Source organism: Genypterus blacodes, unplaced genomic scaffold, assembly GCF_046128005.1.
Source record: "Genypterus blacodes isolate CSIRO-AG114 ecotype Tasmania unplaced genomic scaffold, CSIRO-AGI_Gbla_v1 ptg000061l_1, whole genome shotgun sequence".
Taxonomy (NCBI): Eukaryota; Metazoa; Chordata; class Actinopteri; order Ophidiiformes; family Ophidiidae; genus Genypterus; species Genypterus blacodes.
In genome coordinates, this window is record NW_027466873.1 from 4,527,178 (window position 1) to 4,551,271 (window position 24,094).

Genomic DNA, 24,094 nt, shown 5'->3' on the forward strand with positions numbered 1-24,094 from the left:
TCTGAGGCTTCGGCTGCCTTGGGACCGAGAGTTTGGAACTAAATTATGAAATACATCTTTGGAACTAGTCGCCATGGTCCTGTGACTGTTTTGAAAGCGATGGAAATTAACAACATGTTTGAAAGTCACACCGGCAGTACAAGAGAATGCTCTCCCCAGAATAGCATACATACATACTGTGTCCTTCAGGGCAGCTTTAAAGACTGTAACCGTTGATTTACATGTTTACTTTCACTTAATAATGCATGATAGGGCTGCATGATTTTACCGAAACATCATATTGCGATGATTTGAACTAGATCTGTGATGTGATAAACATATTGTTATATAATTGCTTTGTTTAAGGCTGAAAATGCTGTGACGCTCTGACTCATTTCTTACTTTTTTACCTATCAGAATTCAGGACAATATATGAAATAGATTTTACATTACAAGTGGCTATTTCTCATATCTTAAACTCTAACAAACCAGGGAAGGACTTGATGGTTTTAGGGTTGGCTAAGATAATTGATCATCAATCATGCAGCTTCAGTCAGCAGTGTGTTCCTGAAAAACAGAATGTATGGAATGACAGGAACGTGGAGTTTCTCTTGCACTATAGGTTTGTTACTGGGCATTGTTTACATTCTTATTCCAGGCTGTTATTTTATCCACATGCACTCAAACTTCTCTCCACTCTATGGGAATATATATATAAATACACACATGGGATTTAAGCCAAACAGTATACATTTCTTACTTGTTAGTTGTTGTGTTTTTTTGTTTTTTTTTGCACTCACTCACACACAAGTATGCACACGCTCGCATAAACAAGCTCACACAAGCACACACTCACACGCATATTCTACTTAATTGAGGAAAAAGTGTTCCGGTGGGGATGAGATGGGCGGCGTGCGCACACGGCTAAGCGAGTGCAGCGCTGCGCCTTGCGGGATGAACCGTTTGACACATGAGCAGACCCAGAGAAAACAAGCTGTCTGAGGGTTAATTACTACTCCCCTTTGCAGTTAATAAATACATTTCTGATCAAGCACATCAAAAAAAAAACACAGGGGCCCGCCGTTAATTCCTTCTTGCCCGCTCCCCTTGCTCCAGAGCACGTTAGCACCCCCCTCCGCCCACCACCCGCCCCAGTTTGGAGCGCTCAAGTGTTTCATTGCAATTTGATTTCTTTTAAAACACTTCTAGGTGTGTGCTGACTAATTATAGATACATCAAAGAGGAGCTAACTGCCTTTGAATGAGCGAGAGAGAGCGGGAGAGGTGGGGGGGGGGGGAGGTTGATCACTCCCCACCTCTTCCAGCTTTTCCCCTCTCTATCGTTCCTTAGCTATCACAAAATCCATCTTTATCAGTTCACAGCTCTCAGTCTCTCTTGCTTCCTTAGAGGTTCTAGTCTCCTCCAACATCCACTTTAATGCTTGGCCAGCTTGCTCTGCTCCTCCCTGCTCCTCTTCCTCACTCTACATCTCTCTCTATCTCCCAGCTATGTAGTTTTGAGGGAGTTAGGCCATGTTTCCCTGATTGTGCTACTTTGATTTCAACCCAGTGGTCTGATATTCCTCCTCAAACTTTGGGGGATTGTGGCCGGGCTGTGTTGTATCTCTCTACCTCTAATACACACACACACACACACACACACACACACACACACACACACACACACACACACACACACACACATAGGCCATGCTCTTTTGTTTCTTTTCCAGGTCCACATTATTCCCCTTTTCACCTGAGGACAAAATTTCACCCCCAGAACGAAATGGAGCAAGAGTAGGAATCCAAGGGAATAGGAAAAGCTAGAGAAAAAGGGCCCAGCCTCCATCGCGTCCTCCACTCTGCCCGTCTTTTCATCTCTCTTAATTGCCAGGAGTGAGGTGGAGGAGGAGGGGGAGGAAGAGGGTGGTGGTGGAATTGTAAAGTGGCGGCGTTGGTGAGGAAGGGTTGTCTAACCCGCACTAACCTTCCCGCTCGGCAAGTGAAAAAGGAGCGCTGTTATTGGATAGGACAGGGCAGCATTATATAAGGTCTTATGTAAGAATGCATCTGTCTCCCAATACGCAAATGTGTGGGTGCCAACCAGACAACCACAACAGCCTCAAAAACACGATTACAGATTTAAGTTTCCTCTACACACACGCCACATACATACATACATACATGCTTGCAGGATGTAGTTTGGACAAGTGCCTGTACGCCGCCATCTGCTTCCATCTATAATGAATATAGCTAGATGTCTCCCTGTGTTGTCTTCACGTCTGCGTGTGTGTTGTGGCTAGGTGTGTGTGTGTGTGTGTGTGTGTGTGTGTGACGTGGGCAGAGACGCTTGAGGTGAGACGGATAGATATGGAGATGTGCAGGATTTGTTCTGTCCCCGTGGATTCCGTTGCCCGCACCGGTGTGTGGAGGATGAGAAAGGCGATACACTGCTGGGCGAATCAATCCGAGTTGGAGAAGTTTGTTTATGGCGGTTGAAGTTGAGGAAATGAATGAATTTCCCAGGCGTGCTGTGGCGTCTTTACCCTCCATTACAAGTTTTTATGTTCCGTGGCGTCGGAAGGTACAAAAACAGCTTGTTCAGGCACAGACGAGACAAAAAAAACACCAAACACTGCGTGTCTTGTCAGGTCGACAACAAAATAAAGACCCCTCATATATTCCAAAATCCGCTCTTCTCCGTGTCCTCTTCCGTGCCCTCATTTCCTTCGTCCCCCCAATCCCCGCCAGCCCCCCCCCCCCCCCCCCCCCCCCCCCCCCCACGCCCCCCTCCCTCTCCCAGTCGCGGTGACCCTGAGGGCAGCACTAGTGCCAAGTGTGCCCTCTGTGCAGGACTCTGGGCCTGGCAGTGGTCTGCACGGCTCCATGACTGGCATGGTAACAGCCCTCCGAACACATGGCGCTGTGCTCACACTGCCAATCCTCATCGTGCTTTTCTCCCTCCAGCAAACCTCTGGGAAATCACAAGTGCGTACATGGATATCAAGTCAAACGGCAGGATAAAAGACTTACAACGCGCAGCTTGTAATGAAGAAAAAGAGCACAACCACTGACAGTAAAATGTAAGCACAAGTGGCTTCAGTTATCGTAGACTGCCAAACTGAAGTCATTGGCTTTGTTGGATGTTTGGTCTTGTGGGTTGACGTCTCTACAGGATTTGCCAACTTTTCTTTGGACTTTTGCTACTCTTTTGTGTTTTCCCAATAATTTTAAGATTCTCCCAAGTGGGGCTCAAGACTTTCGCATAATACTTTGCAGTGTGTGTGTGTACTTCATCTTGACGCTTACTCATATCACAGTTTTCCTTTGATAACACAACACAAACACACACACGTCAGCAGCTGCCTGCATGCCTCGTAAACGCACACGACCTGAACTGAACTTCAAACTTGAAGTGAAGGTAATTTCTCTAGTGGTTTTCAACGCCTTCAAACAAAAGTCAGGAGTTGAGATCTTCTCTCTGAATGCGCCGTTCGAGGACCTGCGCAACCTTCACCTGAGTTCATCGCCGCACAAGCAAAAATCACTTCAATTTGTTGCCTAAATACTCGCTGCTCTGAACACTTCCATGCTCAGGCTCTGAAAAAAACACAACCGCCCTCGTCTAATGTTGTGTGCACGTCTCAGCTGTCTTCGAAAAACTCCGATGCTAGTCTGTGTGTTGCTACTGGAGGGGATGAAGAAGTAAAGGTTTGTTTTCATCTCAAGGTTCTCCATAGCTGGCGGGCTGCAAGAGGTGCAGTAGTCATGTAGCATTTTCTTATGCGTATGTCTACATGAGCGGGATGTGTGTGTGTCATATCTGTGCGTGTGTGTGTCTGTGTGTAATATAAAGGGTGTCTTTTTTGCCAGGTTGTGTGTGTGTGTGTGTGTGCACGTGCAGGTCTGTGTGTGTCAGCTGTAGCCCGGAGAAGCCTGTATCATCGCGAGCAGAACAGCTTGGTGGAGAGCAGCTATCAGAGAGTGTGTTGAGGGCTGAGGAGGAAGAGGGTGAGAGGCGATGATAAATGGCCGGGGCACGCTAGCAGAAATTAGTGGAGCCGTATGCAAAGCTGTGCCGTTTTGTTTGATGTGAAACAAAAGGACCACCGTGACAAAAAAGTGCCTGCCAGCCCACACAGCAGGACAGCAGCCCTCAGGACATACACCATCACCACCATTGAGAAAGACTGTGTGTGTGTGTGTGTGTGTGTGTGTGTGTGTGTGTGTGTGTGTGTGTGTGTGTGCGCTTGTGTTTGTGTTTGCACATGTGCCGGTACGCGCTCGTGTGTGTACTTGGTAATACATGCATATCATGCATAGTGCTGTTTTCCAGTCCTGTCTATATTATGTATATTATCCCTCTCTGTGTTTTGTGCCGTGCTTGTAATGACAGACAATGGCCGCTCCTTTGTACGCCGTGAAAAGACTCGGTTCCTTCCTCAGTGCAGCTACAGCGTATTTGCTCTATTAAGCGGCTGAAATATAGACGTCTAATTTCTTACTGAATGAATAGGCATCTTCGAGAGCGCCTCTCCTCTTAACATAAGGATGTAAATTGAACTGTTTAAATGTCACGGCTAGCAAGCTGATTTGATTTGAATTGATTTGCTTGTTTCTTGGGGGGTGGGTGGGGAGGGAGAAAAAAAAAGAAAGGACCTCCCTCGCCAAACCTTAGCGGCGCTGGCTGCCACAGATAGAGCAAGGTCTTTCTTTCCGCCTCAACAACACATTGTAAGGCTTCTGAATTCTTCTATCTGCTGTGATTATGTACAAATGGCCTTCATTTGCCATCCATTTCAAAGCTGTAGTGCTGCATTGTGACTGGAGGCAGATGACGCAGACCAAATTATAGCGGGTTTGCTGTCTGAAAAGGATACTCGCACAATGGGCTTTGTGAAGTATTCCCTTCAATACGTCGCCATTATTCTTACCTTTGTTGGTGTCTCTCTCTGTGTTTCAGGAGCATCTTTTGGTTTGTAGATAGGCCGAGGTGAAAATACTTTGTCTCCTCGGCTATTACTTCAACATATCCGGCAAAAATGATTTTCCAAAAGATATTCTCATATCTTTGCTGGATTTTTTTTAATAACATTCATCATTAACCGTGCCTTCCATTGAAGCTCTGAGAACATCTCGTCATTTTTTTTCTTCATTTTGTCTGTAGCAACGTCACGTTTTGTATCTGGGTAGTGTCAGAAGCAGTTGAGGAAAAGGTAGTTTGAGGTGTGACGGCTGGCGGGAATGAGCTTAACGTCCCATCCTGAGCAATGTAAGCGAAAAGGGCTCACAGAAAATTATACCAGAACCCGCTACCTCCTGTCCAGTCCATTGATTGACGGTGTGTGCAGTCATAAAGGAACCAACGCTAAATGAGAGCAAACAAAGCAGGAAGAATGTGCCTTTATTTTTAATTGCGATCAGACAATAAATATGCCCGCCACCACGCCTGGTCAGGCAAGGCTAATGACGGACTGTACCTTCCTGTCTGCCAGCTCATGTTTTTTGGGAGAAACTGTCACACAGTGTGCACAGGTGTTGTGCAGCAAGTGAGATCCGATTTGAATCAGTTTTTGGCAAATCAAAGCATTGCAAACATTTCAAAACGGTTCCCTAAAGTTGCAGAAAGACACACAGCTCTTAACAAATGGTTTGCGTACATTTTGTAAGCATACATACACAAACGTTGATTCATTGTCGCCGCCACATATTGCGATGGGTTGATATTTTACCTATTTCTCAGTCTTAGTGAGTGGATTTCGACCTGCTTTCCTAAGAAACACAGCTACAACTCAGACAGGAGAAACTGTCAGGAGAGCCTGGAAGGGAAAAGCTTCACATTGTGTTCTTGCGTTTACCAGCTGTTCCCCCTGAACCTTGCTCGAGGAGTCCTGAAGGTATAGCTAAAGTACAGCACCTATAGATTCAGGATACGCTCCTGCTCATTCCTCATGTGCTTCTTTTGAAATGGTTTGGGGTTTTGAAGGTTACCTGACACGCACCTGAACTACCAAGGGCGATCCAATACCTTCACCCTGTACCAATATCGACCTATTCCTATAGCCAGAATACTGTATGTTTGTCGATCCCTATCTCTCTCTTCTCTCTCTCTCTCTCTCTCTCTCTCTCTCTCTCTCTCTCTCTCTCTCTCTCTCTCTCTCTCTCCCTCTCTCTCTCTCTCTCTTTCTCTGTGTTTTTCCCTGTCTCTGTGGTATTAAGTAGTTTGGGTACACAGCTGCGTCAATCTTTTTTCATGCCCTGTTGAGTGAGTTGATGTCTTCATTTTCTGCTTACTGAGAGGAAAGTTGCTCTGCAATAGCGTGTACTTATCATCAATCACCCCATTGCCGCAGTTACCTTGTACATAAGTTAAGTTACGCCGTACTTCTGAAATCATCGGTCTCCAATCCCGTTTGATGGCCACCAATTTGAGATTCCAGGATACTGAGAGCATGAATAAATGCCTGAGTGATTCATAATAAGTAGTTTCTCTTATCTGGTCCTTGGTCTGACCGTCTGCGCTTTTAAAGTGTTGAGCACGCTTTCACCAGGTCGTCACGGTTACCCACTATCCTCCTTCGTTCCTCATAACACACAGGTGTTGCCATGGCAATGTAATTGAAAATCATTACAACTCAAACAAGTATTGTTCAGGTGACTATTCATACTCTCCTCTCACCTTTGTGTCTTTCTGTTTTTCTCCCCTGTGAAAAGGAAGTGAGAATCCATCTGTCCTCAACACATCACTGTGCAAAGACTCCTTTTTTTTTAATCTCTTGTCCTGACCACCCACACCACACACACGGGGCCTTTCTCACTACCTTGTGATATAAGACGGCGTGCTAGTTTAAGTTCATTTGAGTTCAGTTAAATCTTGAGGGATTCATCTTTACATATTTACTGGCTGAGGCTGATCTTGCTGTAAGGTTCTCCCCTTGCCCCATTGATCTAGTGCGCATGTTCGCTCCCGAGGTTACGGGACGTGCTTCCATTTGCATAAGGCCCTGGGCAAGGTTCTTTGCACCATTGATTGGCCTGTCCATGAGCGCCCCGTGCCTCCTCACATTGATCACTTTGGTTTTTTTTTCTTCCCAGAGACAGTGCTACTCAGAGTTCAGCCGCAGCTCCGGCATATCAGACCTGCCGGAGGAAGATGAAGACAGCAGAAGAGACAGGGGGGACTAGGGGTGAGAGAGGGGTAACGGGGGAAGATACTTAAGCACCAGTGTCTTCACAACAGTGCGTAGCTGTGCTTTGAATTTTGACACTTAGGCTGAGGGAGGTAAAAACCTGCTTCACCTTCGTTTCGTCGCTTCCTTCCGTGTGTGTCTCCCTGTAAAGTTCAACCTGATGGTGCGTGCTGCTTTTACAGGCATAAACACGCGCATATATGCACATAATCAGTCACAGAACAGGATACACGCGCCTTAGCATTTCCTCGTCTCATACCCCAATCCAGGAGCATCATCGTCACATTGCCGCCGTCTCCCTCGCCCTTTCCTCCCCCCTGCTGCCTTTTTTTCTTTCTCATGCCTCCTCTCTCTCAGTGGTTCTCCTCTTTTGCTCCGTACTGCCTTCTGTCTCTCTGCCCGCTCAGCTGGTCAGAGGATGCCGGTTTGATTTGCTTCTTAATATGCTTAACTTGCACGTTACAACTTCAATTACTCTCAGATTAAGGAAATAATAAAAAAAATTCCAGTCAAATGTGACAAAGTAAGCTTACTCCAGATAGCATCCATATACTCTGATCCAAATAATGAGAGAAGTGACTGACCGTCTCCTTTTGTGTCTTTTCTGTAAAGGTTTACACATTTTTACGCCGCTATTGGTCATTTCAAGACGGTGTATTAAGTTGTTTTGACGACTTTGATAATATTTTGTATCTGATTTAGCTTTTATATGAGTTGCACAATAGTTTTTACAAAGGACATAACTTATAACTCCAAGTACTACCCAAAGCCTTATGTGTTTGCGTTGAAATGAGGGCATGCTATATGCCGCGGCTACATGCCGTTTATCCCGCACAACGTCAATTGGCGACTCAAAGGCTCAGACTCCCACAATGCACCTCTTCTCTTTGTTCTGCCGCGTGAGAGCAGTCTGCCACTTTGTCCGCCCGCCTCTCTCGTCCCGCCGGCTCGTTGCCTGAGAGGCGAGGTCTCGCTCTCGCCCCTCTCCTCTCCTTCAGTCCCCACGCTCGCTCTCGCCCTCTTTCATTTGTTCTCTTAAGATCCATTGGCCGCTGCCGTTCACCTTTATCTTTCTCTCTCTCTCTCTCTCTCTCTCTCTCGCTCTCTCTCTCTCTCTCTCTCTCTCTCTCTCTCTCTCTCTCTCTCTCCCTCTCTCTCTCTCTCTCTCTTTCTCTCTCTTGTTTCACTGTCTCTCACCTTCCTCGTTAATTCACAGCCAAACTCTCCTTTGGTCACTCATTCCCTCTCTGTCCCTATTACCGCCCCCTCTCCGTCTTACTCCACTTACTCCTCCTACTCCTTCTTTCTCTCTTTCTGATCAATAAAATTACCTCTCCTTCCCTTTTTCTGTCTTTCACAAAGAGCCCAGTTTACACAGTCTTTCGCCCGTTTGTGTGCCCCTCTTCTCAGCTTTGATATTGAGTCACTTTCTACTTCCCACCCCCTCTTCACCTCAGCTTCTCATCTGCCTCGCTACTTCAGCCTTGGCCGCCTCAGCGCCATGCTTTACTTGACACTGAACTCACTTCTGTCTTTCCCCATTGCTCCCATTGATATGTTATGCCTTTTCTCCTTAACAATAACCACTCATTTTATGCTTTCATTTCCTTTCTTCTCAGACTCTGGGTTGCCACCACATATTCACTGCAAAATAAAATAAAAAGCAAAAACTAAATTGTAATTATCGCCTCACAAGTGGATCAATATTGTTGTCTTTTCTGTTCTCCCGCGCGTCCTTTTGCTCAAACTCGCCTTTAGTTCTCGTTCTCGCCATCGTATCTCTGCGCGTTCACCTGCTGTGTCGGCTTGTGTCAGGCGGTTGCGACCCGGGTCACCTTCAACAGAAACACAGAGGGGATAAGAGCGTCTGACGCGAGGTTTCAATGTGGATAAGATGACATGTTGACAGCTCAAATGAATCGCTTGTCACATGTCATTTTTTTTCCTTCCTTCCCCCCCTTGTTAATTTTGCCATAAGAACGCTACTATATATGAAAGGAATCTTGAGGACATATGGGGTTTGTGCATTGTCAGGCAGAGTCAGATCAACACATTCAATCCATTAAGCTTTTCTGTCTTTTTGTTTTTCTTTCTTACCCTGGAGATTGTGAATGGTTTTCATTCTGCGGGCAAAACATAAGAAGGAAGAATGAGTCTAGGAACGTGAAAGAGGAGAGAGAGCGCGGCGTTTTTTTGTGTGAGAAGCTGTGAGGAGCAGCTAGGCGGATCCTGGTGCAAATGTCAGTGAACCCGGTGACTCTGAGGTTGAAGTTTAAACCCTCTCTGCCTCCTCTCCTCTCTGTTTGTCACGTTGCGTCTCCCTCTCTTGTTTTCTCTCTCTCTCTCTCTCCTCTTTTTGCGTTACCCCCCTCAAACTCCTCCGCTCTCTGCTCCCCTCTGCCTTTCAACCGCTTTAAAGTTCTACTGCTGTGTTTTCACTTTGCCTATGCTGAACCCTCAGCGCCGGGGTCAGCAGCATTCATTTAAAGTGTTTGTAAAGAATTTGAGCGTCAGTCTGGCTGTAGTAAAACAGGCAATCACACGGTTTCTCACTCACTTCATATTTTCTGCACTTAAACCCACTGAATACCCTATAGTATCTATTCAGCTGATGTATAACTCGGACACTTATGGAAAAGCCTCGTTCCAATCCTTTATGGCAGCTTTTCCAGGCGTGTGTTTTAGTTATGTACCTGCAGTAAAACATATTTAATTTTTTAAGCCTGGAAAGCTGACACTGAAAAGAGATGAACTGTTTTATGTGGCATTTTAAGGCTTTATGTGCTGTGAAATACGACGGAGGTTATGAAAGAGCAAAAGGGAGATGGAGAGAGAAGGGAAGGGAGACGGCGAGAGAGAGAGCGGGCGGGCGGGCGGGCGAGCGAGAGACTCCTGGCGTGGAGGAGCCTTTGATGTCTTCGCTCGGCTTTGGAGCTGAATGCAGAACCCACTGAAGTGTTGGTCTTGTTTCATGGTGGGAATATGGAGGCTGGATGGTGCCGTCCGAGTCAAACAAACACACACGCATGCAAACGCACACATATTTTGTTTTTGTTTTTTTAACGTGTGTGTGTGCGTGTGTGTGAGAGAGTACAAATTCTTTCATGTTCAAGCATGAGTGTGCATTTTGTTCTTTGGGGCTTGTTTTATCTGTCCCACTACGGCAGGTTCTCATTTCGTCCCCCTGCCACGCCACTCATTAGTTTGTGGTTCATGTTTGAATCGGTTACCCTGTGCAGTGCGCGTGCGCGCGCGTGTGCGTGTGTGTGTGTGCGTGTGTGTGTGTGTGTGTGTGTGTGTGTGTGTGTGTGTGTGTGTGTGTCTCTCTGTCTCCTTTCCTATTAGATACATTCACACTGAACGATTCCCGCCGACGCCTCTGACATCGGCTCTCATGCGTGGCCCCCCCCCCCCCCCCCCCGCTCTCACTTTCTCGCTCTCTCGGCCTTGAACATTAAAAACATCTTGGTGGTGTCAGACATGTTTTAACCCCTCAACACCACCCAGCCAACGGGCTGTGGAAACCCCCATCCCCCTATCCCCGCTCCTTTATTTCCATCTCCCCTTCATCCCTCTTCTTCTTTACCCCAAATACCTTGCCCCCCTCCCCTTGGCCTGTGATACCACTTCTCCCATGAACGCGACCTCTTCACCTCTTGTTGCACCCCCCACCTCTCTCTCTCTGTCTCTCTCTCTCTCGCACTCTCTCCTTCTCCCTCTTTTCCCTTTCTTCCTTCCTGTATCTGTTTTTTGGCTTTGCTTGGGGTGATGGTTAGTTGATTTGGTCTGATTTCTCTTTGATGAAAACACTAGGGGGCACTGCCTGTCCTTTGTTACCCCTCTCCTTCCCTTAGCAGGCGTGGATGTACTGTATGTGTGTTTTGTGTGTTGCATGTGTGTGTGTTTGTGTGTTTTGTCTACATCTATGTGCCCTGTGTGTGTTCCCCAGTTTGTGTTTGGGTGTTGTTAAGAAGCACTCTCTTGTCTGTAATGGGTGACACAGATCTGCAGACAGGCAGGCAGCAGGTCTCTAGTGGTCAACAGAGCCGCTGCTCGGCACCCGTCCACCACCCCCTCCACCCCCCAATCTGTTGGGTGAACCCAGGGGTGTGGGTTAATGAAAAGGGCTCGGACCACCGAGAGGAACGACAGTCATCTCCCAGACACCTCTGTTCACCTCCGGGCCTCTGAGACCCTCTGTCCATGACAGGCCCCGCTCTTCATGTCTCTCTCCCCACGTCGGCCCTCCGTCCCCTGGGTCACGCCGCGTCGCCTGCCTGCCCGGGGGCCGCCAAACACGGCTCACCCCGGCGTGGCTTCAGACAAAGGTAGACAAACTAAAAGCGAGAGCAGGGTGTATTTTGAGTGGATGAGGGCGTTTATATGTGAGAGCCGCTGCCCTGTTTATCCAAGAGGTTAGCCGTGTAGACCAGGGATCCTGGTCGCAGTCGGGTCAGGTCAAGGAAGAGGTCTTCTCCAAAATAAAGACCGGCTCCAGACATCCGAGTGGGAGAGAAGACAGACAGGGCATAGACCTTTATTTCCACTCTGCCGGTTGATTGCCTAGGACGCCGCCACACCTCACGTGGTCAATCCAGCAACCACTAAATGTACTGAGCATCATTTCTATACGTGCCATATGCACGTCTGCGCAATTAGCCATTATGTGTCCAGAAGTCCCTTGATGAACGTGATTGTTTTTGAAGGAAACTCTGAATTATTGATTTGTTGTTGGACTTTTTTCAGCGAGCAGACAGCTGATGAGGGGTGTTTGATAGTGCTAATTGGCAGCTCCCGTCCATGCAGTGTGTGGTTGGTGGTGGGTTGGGGCTGGGCGAAGTGAAGCGCTGCTATTGTTTAGAGGTGTCAAACCCAACACAGAACAAAGAGGACGGGAGAAATGTGCTGCGCTCGCCTATCAGCGTGCTGAAAGCAGCTGAAGTACGCACTCACACACACACACACACGCACGTAAATATATATTATGTAGATGTATGGATGCACATGTGTACGTCCACTCGCTATACGCACACAATAGCGTCAACCGTCCACGCGCGCACACACAACCAAGTTCGTCCACACTTGCAAATGCATAGTGACACACACACACACACACTCACTCACACACACACATGCATGCACGCACGCACACAAACAGCCTGAAAATGACAAGATAATCACCACATTCAAACTTACCTTCAGCTCTGGGTAAATGCCTTTCTCTGAGATAAACTAATAAATATACTGTTTTCCTTTCAAATGTTCTCCACTGAAGGCCCTAATTACCATACGCTGACAAAGACCTGACAGAGGTGTAATAGTTAAAAAGGTAATTTGACTACAAGTAGGAGTTTGGGTGGAGAAAAGGGTCAGCGTGCTTTCCTATCCACGGCCCCCCCCTCCCCTCCAAACCCCCCTCCGCCTCTCTCTTTAATGGTTTATTCACGCTTTTTCGAGGACTTTTTTTTTGTATGATTGACTGACAAGGTCTTTTTCCGAAATAGCATCTTCAGTAATGAGAAATAATTGACTCCCTAATCAAAAAAAGGGTTCACGGAATCCACAAACCCAACTGTAATCTTCTGTGGCATTTCCAGCAGAATTGACAGTCCTCATAGCTTCGGGCTCTATACCACTTTGATTTAATTGCTTTTTTTTTTATAAGATTAATAATATACTTTGGATTGCACGTGTGTACGTACATGTGTGCGTGTGTGGGGAGGGGGGTGTTTGTGTGTGCGTTCGGTCCTCACGCTACTCTTAATAAAGGCTTTGTTTTTAATCAACAATAGCACTTGAAAAGCACTCCAACTTGTGTACTACTTTTGTAAATCTAGCATTTAATTCATTAAGGGAATAACTGTGAGTGATTTCATTAAGTACCGATGATGCACTGATGTTTGTTAGTGCTTTATTTTAATGAACTATATGAGAATAACTTCACAGTGATTCACAGTCTATTACTACAACCAACTTTTTATTATGTATTAGTGTATTTCATATTGTATATTTAATAATTTTACTTATGATAATAGAATACTACATAATATAAATAATACTACAACAAATAATAATATTAATAATAATACAAATGAGAATGATAATTTAAAGTACCCAAATGTATGCACAAAATCTATTATAAATAATTTACCAATGTTTACTTAGTCCTTTTAAAATGAAATTTCCCACTGTACAACTTAACTTTTATTTTTAATGACATTTTTATATTTTTACCTTCTTTATACACAAAAAAAAATTACATTAGAAATCCAGAATGGATTATTTCTTTTGCTAATAAATCTTGTACTTGAGCTCAGTTTTGTGTATGTAATTGTCCGATTAGATGAGTTTGTATTTTCTTATCCTCTTCCATGTCTTGGGATTATTTAGCCCTAAAAATACTAATTTAATTGAATGTGCCTTGAGAGTCGCAAAGTTTTTCATGATGGGGCAAATGAAGTTGTAGCGTTTTCCCTGCCTGTCTAATTTGTAATATGGCCTCAACCCCTTCTCCCTCTCTTTCTCCTCTGACTCATCTTTCCTCTCGTTAAAAAGCTGCTTTAAATCGTGGCTTGTGGCAATGAGAACTTAATTTCAGATTGTTATATATTTCCATTAATTTCTTTCGGCCTTCTGTAGTCTCCCTCCCTCCCTCGCTCTCCTTCCTTTTGAGTACAGGGAGATCACAGAGCCTCTCTTTTTTCTTCTTCTTCTTCTCCTTTTCAGGGGCTCTCTGTCTGTCCTCCTGCCCCACGGCACAGGAGACAAGTGAATAAGAAGCGGCGGAGAATGATAACCGAGGGAAGGAACGCTCTCTTTGTCACTTTCATTAGCACTGTCTTTTACCTCTCCTCCACTTTCCATTTTTCCCCTAACTTCCCCTTTTTCTCACCCCCTCATTTGACCGTGAGCGGTGTCTCACTCTGAGATGGGTCGACTGGCCCTGGAAGTTTAAACAAAACGCCTCCCCTGAGAAACCAACTCCTGCAAACCCTGAAGGGACACACACACACACACACACACTCTCACACACGCACCTGACTTGCCAGATCTGCGCAGAACAGAAGGCACCTCCAGATTTATTGTTTTTGTTTCTTTTTCCCTTTTGTCCTCCTCCCTCTTATGCAGCGATTCCGAAAAACAGAGATATTTGGTAGATTTTTAAACACGTTGTTTGACCTGTGTGTTAGTTTATCATCAACATAAGTATTGAAATGCAGTTATAATGACTGAAAACAAAATGAAGTGTTAAGATTTGCCCATAGCTTTTCTCCCCACTACAAATTTAGCTGAAAATTCCGAACGATCGCCAGTGGAAATGTTCTCACTGCACCCCAATTTAGACAATTTGGCTCGGTTGCAAACGGCGGCCTCAGTTAGTGCAAAGAATCTGGGTTTATTTGCCCCAAAGGCTGTGCGCGTGTGTGTGTGTCTCAGAAATGGACAGCAGTACCCGATGGATATTTAACACATTAGCTTTGGCAGAGCTGAGAGTGGTGTGAAAACACACTGATTTCCTAAGTGGCAATCATATCAGCCTCACCGTCAGAGAGGCAGTGGAGAGCAAACATCTGTGTGTCTGTGTGTGTATATGTGTGTGTACAGACTGTTTGTGCTATTATTTAAACATTTGTCTACTTCACAGTTGCTCCAGATTTGTACAGTAAATGTATTTTAACAGTTTATTAGTATGTGTTTCCCCAGGATTAAGTGCTTTGTATTTAAGATAATGCCTCATGTTTAATACTCATCAACAGAATCTTCAGGCTCTCCCCCTCTCTATCTCTCCCCCTCTCCCTCTCTCTCTACGTGCATCCCTATAAATGTCTTTTTACAGTATATGTTGTCTTTCTTTCTGCCTGTCTCTTGCCCTCTCTGTCTGCCTGCTCTGCATGTCTCGCTCTCTCTCTCACTCTCTCTCTCTCACTCTCTCCCCCTCACACTCTCTCTCTCTCGGTCTCCCCTTCCTGGGTTTAGGGAGCCCTTGGTTCTCCTCCGTGTGTCAGTCTCACCCTGAGTTACGACACAAAGGTCTCTGCCTCCTCCTCCGCCCACCCTTATTAGGCCCTCTCACTCCCTCCCTCCCTCCTTCAATCCCATTCTCCCTCGCCATATCCATCCTCGTCTCCAGCCGAGAGTCACCCATCCGAAACTATGTTAAAACAGGGTCATCCCCCCGCGTGCACTTAAAGGCTGTCCCTTTAACCTGCTCTGAAATACTTACGGCTATTATTATAGCTTATAAATCATTAAGAAAGTTTAATTATACGAAAATTTCATGGTGGAAATGTGCAAGCTGACACATGGGAAGGGGGATTTAATGGGCCAGTAAGTCCCAGCACCGTGAGGAAAAATATTGAGGTTAGGTTTCTATTTTACAGCATTGCCGGAGGGTTGGGAGACAGGGAGGAAGACAAAAAAGAAGCACTTTCCGCTGAGAGAGAGAGAGAGAGAGAGAGAGAGAGAGAGAGAGAGAGAGAGAGAGAGAGAGAGAGATGAGGCCCTGACAGTAACCTTCTCATTTTACTCTGTAGACCAAAGCTGAACATACGGTCGGACGTATTCTTATAAACAAAACCTTATGTATGAGTTCAATATCGTTTCTGTGTGAAGGTTACAACAAAAACTAGCAAATCCACCACCAGCTAGGTTGATGTTAATTGATCAAACTGTTGGGAATTTATATCATGAACACTTAGCCGCTGTGCAGATGTTAATTAGAAATTAATTGAATTCTTGTTGTTGTAAATATGAAAATGCTGCCATACATTGGGAGCATCTGCTTTCCTGATCGGGGCCTAAATGATTTCAGCGCACTGCCACAGCTTGAAAAGAGTTGTCACTTGAGTTTAGAACCAATAGGAAGTCAGCTGTTTGGGGGACTCGTTGCTATTTTAGTGGAATTATACATCACGAGTGGAACACAGCAGCAGATTACATTGATAATTGACAGGAGACGGCTGTTTGAACATGTTATATAAGGAAAATCCAGCGTTTTCTTGTCTGTACGTTACACCAGGCTGCCTTTGTTTACGTGCACTCCCCACCAACAAACCTTTGTCTGTCCCTCCTTACCCAGCCTCCCTGCCCTCCCTCTCCTCAATCCTCCCTTCCCTTCTTCCTCTTGTTTTCCATGCGGGCGCCTCTGCACCCGGCTTGTGCCCGCGGCCGGCAGGTTTCCTGGCACGCCGCTCCTCATCCTCTTGCCTTTTGTTTCCACCCCTGGACAAACCATTCTCCACTTCTGCTGTGTCAGTAAATATTTATTGGCCTTCCTTTTCCTTACTGCCCCTCCACTGACGTGTGTGTGTGTGTGTGTGTGTGTGTGCGTGTGTGCATGTGCGTGCGTGCGCATGTGCGTGTATTTGTGCGTGTGCACAACACGTGCTCCCTCCCCAACTACCCTGCGTCCGGTGCTGTCACTCACACAGTGCCCCCACCTCACCCTCTCAATCTCACCCTCGCTCTCTCTCCCTCTCCCTCTCTCTCTCTCTCTCTCTCTCTCTCTCTCTCTCTCTCTCTCTCTCTCTCTCTCTCTCTCTCTCTCTCTCTCCACCCACCCGTGCTTTCATTATTTCATTCCTCTCCCTCAGTTCTCCTTCCCTCCATCACATTCGTGGTCGCTGAGAGGAAAGAGGAAATAGAAGGGGAAGTTATTGCGGCCCCCCCCCCCCCTCCCCCTCCCCCTTCACTCTAAACCTTGCCATGAGCAGAGTTCACCCGCTGGAGAGTCAGAGGGGAAAAAACCCCTGACAGTAAATGCACATGACCTCGGTGATCGAACCTCTACACACTCGCACAATGAAAGAAACACACACACTCCCTCTTGCCCCCTAAGGCCCTGTGGCCTCGTGCTAGAGAGGGCTTCCTTCCTGCGGTTAAGACAAAGGAAGCTGGGGACCGACGCAGGGACCAGGGACGGCCGCTTCAAAGCCACAGGAAGCGCTGGTGTTGTCTCTTCCTGTGGAGGGTGTCGGAGCGTGGGGGGTGGGGGGTGGGGGGACAGCTGCCCGTGTTTTCACAGCCAGGGACGAGCAGGGGTTGTGCGCGTGTGTGTGTGTGCATCTGTGTGTGCGTGTGGAAGAAGTAGGTAGAGTTGTTGGAACGCCGTTGCGCTCTAACTCCTGTCCACCCCGCCGTGACCTGAGATCAATTGTTGGCAGCATTAACTGTAAGGTACACAAGTGAGAAAGGCAGCACACACACACACACTCACACACACACACACACACACACACACACACACACACACACACACACACACACACACACTCACACTCGCACTCGCACTCGCACTCTGAGTTCTCTGACTTTCTCCTACTGAGTCATTAAAGCCAAATCCAGCTGAGGATCATCAACTTAACCGCTGTTTGTCTCTCCATTGTCCTCGGCCCTGCTCATTGATTTATGTTAGAAGAAGAAGAACAAATCGCCGCGACAGCATCAGTCAGCCTTCATGTTTGTTTTTTCTGCCCTTGCCATCGTCTCTACGGAGTCGACACATGCTTTCTGCGCGTAACACGTCTGTTCGTGTTTGTGTACGTATTCATGTGTGTAGTGTGTATGGATTTACTGGGGCGGGTGTGTGTGTGTTTGCGTGCGGGCGTGTGTGTTTTCAAACCTTCCGCCATTCACTCACGTACACGTTTGTTTGTTTCCGCATGGACCCTGGCAGCGCTGGTGCCCTCCTCTTACTCGCTGGCAGCAGCCGGACAGTTAATCAATCAAATATTTAAGCAGTGCTTCAGCGCTCAGTGGGAAGTCCTAGATTATCCGCGGCTGTTGGCAGCGCAGCGGCCCACATCACGGGCCTCCGACCGCAGTCGACATGCTGGCGCTCCTCGCTTTGCCGTCCTTTTGGCCTCTGCTAAGTCTTTCCTCACTTCCTCTGACGCTCTGCATTTTGTCCTCTTTTCCGCCCTGGCTTTTATTATGTCATTCTCTCTTTTTCCCCTCGGTTTCCTCGCTTGGCGTATCTGTATAATTGTGGCTTCTCACAATGACTACCCCGACAGCGAGCGAAGCCTTTAAAAGAGCTCTCATATTTTTGTCTTTGCCTGTTTCTCTCTCTCTCTCTCTCTCTCTCTCTCTCTCTCTCTCTCTCTCTCTCTCTCTCTCTCTCTCTCTCTCTCTCTCTCTCTCTCTCGCTTGCTCGCTTGCTCTCCCTCTTGCGCGCCGTCTCCATTCTTTCTAGGGATGAGTCTGCCTGTCTCCCCACGGGGATCTCCATTGTGGATTACCATTCAGTTCTCGCCCAATTATCTAGTGGCTTTCGCTGCCTTTGACACATAATTATCAAAGGCCTAAATAATTGTCTTTATTATTGCCTGTGTTTAGATGTCGCTTCAGCCGAGCAGTCGCAAGCAAGGGAGCGTCACGGGGAGAGGAGAGAAATGAAGTATTTATCTCCACCAGAGATTAGCTTAGCATGCTGTTAAATGATGTCTCGTCGCTTATTTCAACTCCTGTCCAGATAAATAAACATGATTAATATGCCACCACCCCCCCACCCACCCACCCTCCTCCACAAGCACACACACACTACACACAAACCGTCTCATATCACATTCTGCGTCAGTGGCGAAAATAAGATTACGCACGACAAAAAAATTGTGCAATTAGCTGGCTTTTTAGCAGGAAGCAGCTTACAGCGCTAAATACTGTACTTTGCTGTGGGCCATGTGAGAGGTCAGGTAGGAGATACAGGGGTTGGAGAAAAAAGTGTGTATGTCTGTGTCTGTGTCTGTGTCTGTATGTGTGTTTGAGCGGCTCCAAATGCGTGGGGGTTGGCTGTTTCATAGAGCTCGTGAAAAGCTGGATTTAGTCGAATTGTGCCGGCCCGGGGGGTCAGAAATCTGTGATGTTTGCAGGTCTCTATGGCAACCGGGCCCTCTGCAGAGAAATCAGAAAAGAACTGGTTTATGAGGGGAAAACGGTGGGGGGTGGAGGGGAGAAAGAGAGAGAGGGTTTTCATAGTTCATCCAGAGTTTTGATTTACATCTGTTGGCGGGGGGTTCCAGTCTGCGTCATCAGTTGTGACATTGCCTCATGGCATCTAGGTATGTGAACACAATCCATCGATGCCGTCAAATCCAATCCGGATCATGGAAGCAAAAACATTGATGTTTTGTGAGGTCAGAATGAACATCATAATTGTGAGGAGAATGGGACTAAGTGCCAATAATGATGCAGGAGATCAAACACAAAGTAAACATTGCATCAGGCTGCACTTGTTAGGCGTCTTTAAGGAGGACAGTGAATCCCTTTTTGCTCTGCGGACGCTCCTCTGATCTCTCTGAGAAGTGGGGCAAGGCTAAAGAGAATTCATTTCCCTCACAGGGATCAATAAAGTATTCCTAAGTTTCCTTTGTTGTGCACATCTGCCTCTTGCATGTCTCCTCGTCTGCCACTTTCGCTCTTTCTTGCGTTTTTGTGCAATCAAGACCCCCTCGCGCCCAACCCCCGTGTTAGCTTTTCCGGTTGCTTTGCATATCCAGCTGCCGTGGCGTTCAAGGAAAGGCCAGCGGAGAGGCGGCAAATGTCTCAACATCTGCGTGTTGGTTTAGCTCAACAAGTATTTCCACATGTTCCTCTTCCCTTTTCCCTGTCCGTTGCGACGGCGATCACAACAGCTGCTCCACTTTCTCGTTAAACTGAAATCTGTGGTTACGTCGTAGATTAGCACATTTAGCATTCTGGATGATGGTGGCGCATGCTAACTCGCAATCTCACGCGTTGTAAAAATGGTCTTAGGAGGAGCTTCACCCTCTTGGATTTGAACTGATTTCTATGTTAACCATAAGTTTCATCCACCTGGTAGAAGAGAATACACATACATATACGACACGCCATGACATCATTGCTTTCAACGTGCATCTAACCACTGGCTTGTAAAACACGGGACCAACTGGTGTCAGAATCGTTGTGGTTGAGAGCCTTGAATAGAGCTCTCTCTCTCCTGAAGTCATTATTGTTCAACCTATTACCCCAGCTGTTACCACAGCCAACCATATGTGTGAAGACTCTGCGGAGAGAGCAAGAGAGTTGTCAGGAAGAGTGATTGATAGAGCCAGCGTTGGGGTGTAGAGTTCTTTAGTGTCTATAATCTTGGGCTGAGACATAATCTCAAAAGCAGACTTTGTTTAGTCTGTTTAGGAAGAGTTTGTGGTTTATTTAGCACTGTGTGTGCAAGTCAGAAGCTATTCTCACTTAAGCAGTTTGTGTCACAGTGCATGGTTCCATCCTGTGTCCTACGACTAGCAGAGTGTTACAGCTGACCACTCGGAAGACCTGCACAGCCTGGTTCCTCAGCCTTTTTTCACTTAGCGGAGTCGACTCTCTCTCAAGATCCGACTGCCCCAACCAAAAAGGCAGAGATACAGTTGTCTATCGTTGATCTTTGACCCAATAAAGGTATGTTATGAAGAACCTGACATCAATTTAAGCATGCCTGTCATCAATATAGTGCTTTAGCAGGTACTAAATTTATGATGGCTCAGTCCAAGTTTTAATGCATCACTGAGATCTGGTGAACCACAACCTTGTAGATCATCTAATTCTGCACTCAAATGCAGTCTGTACAATGTGTTGAAAAAGTGTTTTGCTTTCTGCCCGGGCTTTGGGTGATGTTTTTCACCGGGTTGTTACCGCCATATGCTTAGTGTTTTCCATGGGCAGTCTGTCCGCTGTCTCCTGTTTCCTGGCCTCTATTTGCCGCCCCCGTACTCATGGGCTAGCCCGTTTTGGCTAGTGCCGGAAAACAGGACCTTGACTGACACTTCCAGTTTTAAAAGGTTGACTTTGCTGCTCCCTCGGGCCCAGTTCTGCCAGAGGAGAGCTTTTCAACCAAGCGTGGATGAGGAGGGAGTACAGAGCGGAGTGTGTGTTCATGTCTGTATGTATGTGTGTGTGTGTGTGTGTGTGTGTGTACACGTTTGAACAAGTGTGCGTGACATAGTGTATGTGTCTGCGTAATTTCTCTCTTTTGTTGCCTTATGTTATGTATTGTGTGCTTTTTCTCTTTATACCCGCGGTTACACAGCTCGCTCTCTGTCTGCTTCATCCTCCAGCACGGTGAAGACGCTCCAGTGGAAGTCTTATCAGCTGGATGATGTATGAGTCCTTAGTGCTTTAATAGATTCCATTTATCTCTATACACTCCCACTTTAATTTGGCTGGGCAAGGGAGAACGTATTCAAATGCCCACCATCATTTTGATGTACAGCCAGCCCTCCCGAGCTGCCCCTTGTGTTTGCTCCAGCCTCAGCGCCGGCCTGAGCGTCTGAGTCAGATTCATACTTCACCTCCCCCCCCATCCCCCATGCTGTAGCCCCTCTGCCTGGAGCGTCTGCTTGTACCTCTGAACATGAGCCAAACCTCCACCGGGTTATGTTTTATTACACTTTTATAGAACAATATCATTTGTAAAGACCAAATGCTTTAAGTGGAGCTCTTCCATTAACGAGTACATTCGTCCATCCAGGCCAGTATTTCCTCCTGCTACTTAGACCTACAGTAGACAGTGTCAATATGTGGATATGCAGGCTATCAACAGACACCATGCCCATAAGCCAGTCTCTTCCCCACCTCAGCAAAGGTGTACACTAAGTGATTGTTAACCTATTGTTGCGAGTCCTGTTCTCTTTTCTTCTCATTTTATCGTAAAGGGAAGCCGAGTGAAACAGTTTGCTCCCAAGGCCTGGCGACGGTACTCCTCGGGGTGGGACCAGCAGTGTGGGAAGTCTATTGTATAATGCGGTAACAAGTCCTTTGTGTGACATTTTCCTTGGCGTTGACATTCAGAGGGGAATGGATAAGACGGGCCAGCGGACGCCAGGTTCTCTGTGACATGTGAAGGGAAAGGGTATTAAGAATGGGACTGAGGTATTTGAATCTGCGCAGGGAAGGACATTTGCACAGACGTGACAAGGACACACTGTGGTGAAGCAGATTTTTCACATTCCACTTTTATGCTATACACCAGGTTGAATGTGTATGCATGGGTTACAAAGCCTGTCCGCTGTGCCAGTGCTTCTATTGCCTCAGCAGCTGGCTCGCATTGTATATTGGACAGGGAACATCTCTATCTAGAATTAGTATCTACAGAAATAAGGTAAATAAGGTAAAGGTTATTCTTCTCGCAATTGAGCCTTTCCAACATTCCTTCTTCCGTCCAGGACATCGGTATGTTATAGCGTGTTCACCAAGCAGAATGCAGGACAAGTTGTTGCAGCAGTTGTCCTCTTCAGGCCCGAGTAACATTCTGGAGTGGACTCAGGGGGGCTGGGAAGTATCAGGATGAGCGATGAAGCATTTGTTCTGCGACTCACTCGTGGCAACATAAGCGATATTTCCAGAGGCAGCCACACATTATTCAGAGAGATGTCAGGAAATTGGACTGATTCAGAGATCAGGGAGCTTCTATCTATCTGCGCAGAGGACAAAATAATTAGTCAAGCCTGCCTGACTCTGAGTTTCAAGTCCAAGTGAGAACGCAGGTTGTTGCCGCTATTGTCCCACACTTGAAGGAACATGGCCACACCACCTGCTTTGTCATGGTATGTCGATGTGTGAAACCGTTCTAAGCATCTTATCCTTAACCTTCTAGAAGGTGACTGATATGTGATCTGCTTTTTTTTGTGTCAGATGAATCAGAGGGAGCTGCAGGTGAAGAACAGAGTGTGTGCCGTGGCGTTGACTGACTCGGCTCACAACATCTGGCTCCAAGAGACCAGCAAAGGCACGCAGGACTGGATGCAGGAGGTGAAATAATCACACACACACACACACACACACACACACAGACACACACTGACACACACAGAAAGATGTTGCAGTTTTCACACGGCTGATCCAGAGCTTCATTTCCATCATGTAAATTCACCCGTTGGTGCACTGGGGTCTCTAATTTCACCCTGCAGTTCCGTGCTTGACCTACACAGCTACCCCCTGACCAACAACTAGCTTGGGAAGTCATAGAGAAGTATTGTTTGCATGTTTTTCCTCCCTCCCTTCCCTCCCTTTCTTTATTCTGGGGTGAATAACCAAGACAGTTAACCCTCTGCAGTGCATCCGTACGCGAGTGGTCATGCAAATGTGTTTATGTGCCGTGTGTGAGGGAGCGCACGAGATAGGACGCACGTGCACATGTGGATTTGTGTTAGCTTCATTTTAGCACTTGCCCTTTCCGCTGTGACCTCTGCGCCACACGCAGCACCTGGGCTCACTCAGTATGCACATACAGATGAGGACCAGCCAGCACCAGAGCTACTTGAGAGCCAGAGATGCAAATGTCATGCGCGTGCGAGCTCATACACCTGCAGAGACACACCGCCATACCTATATTTGTATTACATCTTTCCTTTATATCCCTTGCCTTTTGTTTTTGCTTTTTTTCCTTCCCCGTTATCTTTCATTCAGTTTGTGTGTATGAGTGTGTATTCCTTTCATGTTTGTGCATGTGTGTGTGTGTGGTGGGGATTCAAGGTTGTGCTGCGTCCCTTCTCCTTGTCGGGCATTTCCTATTTTTTGATTCATCTGAGGGATGTGTGGGACACAGCATAATTGGAATGTTAAGTGATTTTCTATTTCCGATGATTACCCAGAACAATAAATCTGAAATAACCTTCTTTATCCAGTCAGAGGAAGGGGACAGGGAAGGATTCACTTTGTTTCGTCCTCATTAACCTCTAGTTCTTTCTTTTTTTAAGCCAAAATAAGAGAGGGGACCTGAATAATTAAAGGGAATTTAGCTTGAGACAAACCAGTGACACACCTCTGCCACGGCCCCACTCACTGATACAACAAAGAAGCCAGAGGAACTGCGTACACGTGATCAAACTGTATTAAGGCAATGAATAGATAGAAAAAACGTCATGTATATACCATTATACGATTGAAATCAGCATAAATTAAAGGATACTGAGT

At 46.6% G+C, this 24,094-nt stretch overlaps 1 protein-coding gene across 2 annotated transcripts in view; it reads left to right on the plus strand.

Moving 5' to 3' along the window:
• Positions 1 to 24,094, plus strand: part of arb2a (ARB2 cotranscriptional regulator A) — a 138,026-nt gene that overhangs the window by 68,097 nt on the left and 45,835 nt on the right. For both annotated transcript variants that reach the window (XM_076154302.1, XM_076154301.1), the window contains exon 9: positions 22,814 to 22,930. In XM_076154302.1, coding sequence (XP_076010417.1) covers positions 22,814 to 22,930 — 117 coding nt within the window. The remainder of the gene's footprint in view (positions 1 to 22,813; positions 22,931 to 24,094) is intronic.